This window comes from Macaca fascicularis, chromosome 7, assembly GCF_037993035.2.
Source record: "Macaca fascicularis isolate 582-1 chromosome 7, T2T-MFA8v1.1".
NCBI classification, from domain to species: Eukaryota; Metazoa; Chordata; class Mammalia; order Primates; family Cercopithecidae; genus Macaca; species Macaca fascicularis.
The window spans coordinates 89,391,699-89,395,452 of record NC_088381.1 but is presented as its reverse complement, the minus strand read 5'-3'; the positions used below and the strand labels follow the sequence as shown (position 1 = coordinate 89,395,452).

The window sequence follows — 3,754 nt, the reverse complement described above, 5'->3', positions numbered from 1 at the left end:
CTCACACCCGTAATTCTAACACTTTTGGAGGCCGAAGCAGGAGGATCACTTGAAGCCAGGAGTTTGAGACCAGTCTGGACAACACAGACAGAACTCATGTCTACAAAAAGGAGGAAAATTCACTGGGCATGGTGGCACATGCCTATAGTCTCACCTACTCAGAAGGCTGAGTCCCAGCTACCCTTGAGCCCTGGAGTTCAAAGCTACAATGAGCTGTGATCATGCCACCGCACTCCAGCGTGGGTGACAGAGCAAGACCCTATCTCAAAAAAAAATTAAAAGCATATTTTTATAGACATTTGTTAATATATAGTGTGTGTCTGGACTCGATTTTTTTTCCTAATAGCAGTACCAAATGAAAAAGCTTGGGTAACACTGAATTAAGGAAGAAAAAGTTATTGCTCGTCTGTTTTGCCTCCTGCAAAGGCTGTGATCTCTGTTTCTGTTCAGCTCTTCATGGGTTCCCTGCCTCTGTGTCCTCCACAGCACAGTAGTAAACAGCAGCATCTGCCTCCCGCACCTGGAGGATGAGCAGCGATGAAGAGAATCGTTCATAGGTCATGTTGTATCGTCCCTGCTGAGAAGGCTTTGAGCCCTTAACAAGGAGTCTTGGTGTACATCCCGGGAAGTGAAGGTACCAGAAGAAGTTGTAAGCATTGGACACAGAGTGATTACAGAAGATTTCCACCATGGCTCCCTCCGAAGATGCCACTGTGGAAGGCTGAAACACTTGGTCCTTGCTTTCTGCAACTAAGAAAACAAAGAGGGCTGTCACTTTAATGGTACTATTTGGTTTGTTGATTGCCCCTTAGGTACAGTGAATATTAGATCTGACTTCTCTGTTTTTCTATTAAAAATGAGTCCAAATTTTAAAACAATGTCCTACACTTTTACAAAACCAAATAGTGAAGGAGCCTACTCACCATTCCAGAGAGAGTTGAGGAGAAGTCCCAGCCACACTGTCCCCAGAGTGCTCTGCAGAGCCATGGCCAAAATGCAGTTGGTCTCACCAGAAAGCTTATTTAAGACTATCTGTTTTGCATTTTTTTTCTTTGTGTCAGTGACATCATCAGCCAGAATCTACAACCTTTAGAAGGGCTGCTACAGTTGTGAGGCTGCATAGTAATGACTTCACTGTGCTTTGTTCTGAGAAATTAATCTTAAAAGGGAAGGCAACCTTTATAGGGTCACTGTGGTTGTGCAAATTTAGTATTCAAGGAGCTTCCTTTCTTCTCTAAGGGTATTAGAAGGAGTCACATAATTAATGGGGCACTGCTCCATTATACAAATTAAAGTGATATATTCACACAAAAAGTATGCTAAATCCCATCACATATGACATGATGACCTGCTAATGTGTTTAAAATAATTAGCATGAAATATTAGTAGCCGCAGTAGATAAGAAATGAATTTTTTTAAGGTACAAAAGTTACTGTGTAAATATGCTGATCAAAATTTGACTCCTTGCATTCAAGGTGATCTTTGGAACAAATATGGGAAAAAAACGTCAGCTGTACTTTTTCTGTAAACAAAAGAAGCAAAAACTGCATTTGGAGATAATCTCTTTTGGTATGGTACCTATCCTCATTTTGCAACTTGACACTGTTATTGTTATTAATATAGGGCTTACTACAAAGTTCTGTCTCCGGCTTTTATTATACTGTACAAGTTTCCTTGGGATTTTACTTGAAAAAGAAGAGGAAACACAGTTTGCAGCAATTCGGCGTTTATTATACAGTAGGGCTTTTATGTAACCTCCGCCACCTAGTGGACTACATGGGAACTCACGAAAAATAATTTCTCCATGCACCCCCTAAGACAAGTGTTCACAGCTTCTCATATCTTCAAGAGATTTCGTGTCCTTTGCTTTTGTTCAATTTCTTTATCCTTATTCAATTTCCATAGGAATATGAAGGCTATCCAAATGAAATAATTGCCTTTTGTAAAAGCCTTCTGATTACTAAAAGATGTTCTTTATTCAGGTGAGTGGCTATTAAACATATACTTTCATGGAGTAACACACTTCTCTTTGGATGGTTGCTTTATGAATCCCCTTTCCTTTCTTAAATAGTCTTCTAGGTGAGAGGAAATCTGTTTCTTTCCTAATCTTTTCTCTTTTCTTAATGAGAGAGTCCTTAATAATGATAAGATGAGCCAGGAGCAGTGGCTCAAGCCTGTAATCCCAGCACTTTGGGAGGCCAAGGTGAGTGGATCACCTGAGGTCAGGAGTTCGAGACCAGCCTGGCCAACATGGTGAAACCCCGTCTCTACTAAAAATATATAAATTATAAATTTTCCCCAGCTACTCGGGAAGCTGAGGCAAGAGAATCACTTGACCCCGGGAGGCAGAGGTTGTAGTGAGCTGAGATCGCACCACTTCACTCCAACCTGGGCAACAGAGCAACACTCCATCTAAAAATAAAAAAACATAATAATGATAAGATGATCATTTAGGTCCAACAGAAACCTTGTATTTATATTTATGACCTCAAAAAGCTTCCAAATAAAATACAGAATTCCAAAATGACTCTAAAATGAGGATAGAAAAAAATCAAAGGGAAGTGGGCACCAATTTATTTAATGGAAGGACTAAGATCACTACTATGATTAATTTGAGCTCTGAAATTTCTGACAACCAAAACACAGAGCGGAACACAAAAGGAATACAATTGTACAAGTAAGCTGATTAAGCCTTCAAGCAGCTTCTTACTGAAGCCAAGTAGTACAGAGCTATAGATAACTTAAAACTCTTTTTAGATACTGGTTATGTACTTTTGGTTCAAAGTAGCTACTGCACAGTATTTCAGCATGCACCACACTTACTTAGGCAATCCCCTAGTGGTGGAATTATAGGCTGCCTGTAACTCCTGCAAACACAGCAATTAACATTTTTTTTACATTTCACCTATTAACTATGTGATAATTTCTCTAGGGTATGTCCCCAGCAAAGATTGTTCAATCATAGTACATACACATGCTCGATTTCACTACGGTAATGATTGAAAGTAGCTACAGCCACTTACACTTCTACCAGCAGTGCATGAGCATTCCAGTCTTTCCATAACCTCAACAACACTTAGTATTATAAAACTGTCTACTTTTACCAATCTACTGAGTATGGAATCTCAAATTGCATTACTCTGATTATTAGTCAAATTGAGCTATTTGTATCTCTCCTTTCCCATGTTATCTATACAAAGGATTTCACACTTTAAAATTAGTCCTCTAGTGTTTCTCAGTAAATCATAAGAGTTTCTCATATATTAATTTTTGGCTGTATCCAAAATCACAAATATCTTTTTCTAATATGGTCCCAGTCTACTAAGTTTGTCTATGGTGTCCTTTTTTTAATGAAAGTCCTTAATTTTGAAGGAATCAACATTATCATTTTTTTTCACTTTATTGAGCTTTAGGGATTTTGATTTAGAAATCATTCTTCACCCCAAAGCCACAAATACATTTTCCCACACTGTGTTTATTATCTTTCTAGATTTGTCTTTTACATTTAGGTTTTAATTCATCTAAAATTTACATCTGTAGAAGACCCGACTACTTTATTTTTCTCCATAGAGCAGGACAGTTTTAATAGCACAATCTACTAAATAATCCAGCATTCCCTACAGATTTGTGGCATCATGATTATCATATTAGAGTTGCCTATGAACTTGATTCACAAAGTTACCTATTGAACTTTCTGAGTTTTATATTCATCTTGTTGTTTGTTTCTGCAATACTACTATACTATTTTTACTGT

At 38.0% G+C, this 3,754-nt stretch overlaps 1 gene segment (V, D, J or C); it reads right to left on the bottom strand.

Annotated features, from left to right (window-relative positions):
- Nucleotides 1-320: 320 nt before the first annotated feature.
- Nucleotides 321-998, bottom strand: LOC102123575 (T cell receptor alpha variable 2-like). The segment is given in 2 exon segments: nt 321-750; nt 924-998. Coding segments are annotated over 2 exon segments (360 nt in total).
- Nucleotides 999-3,754: the final 2,756 nt, after the last annotated feature.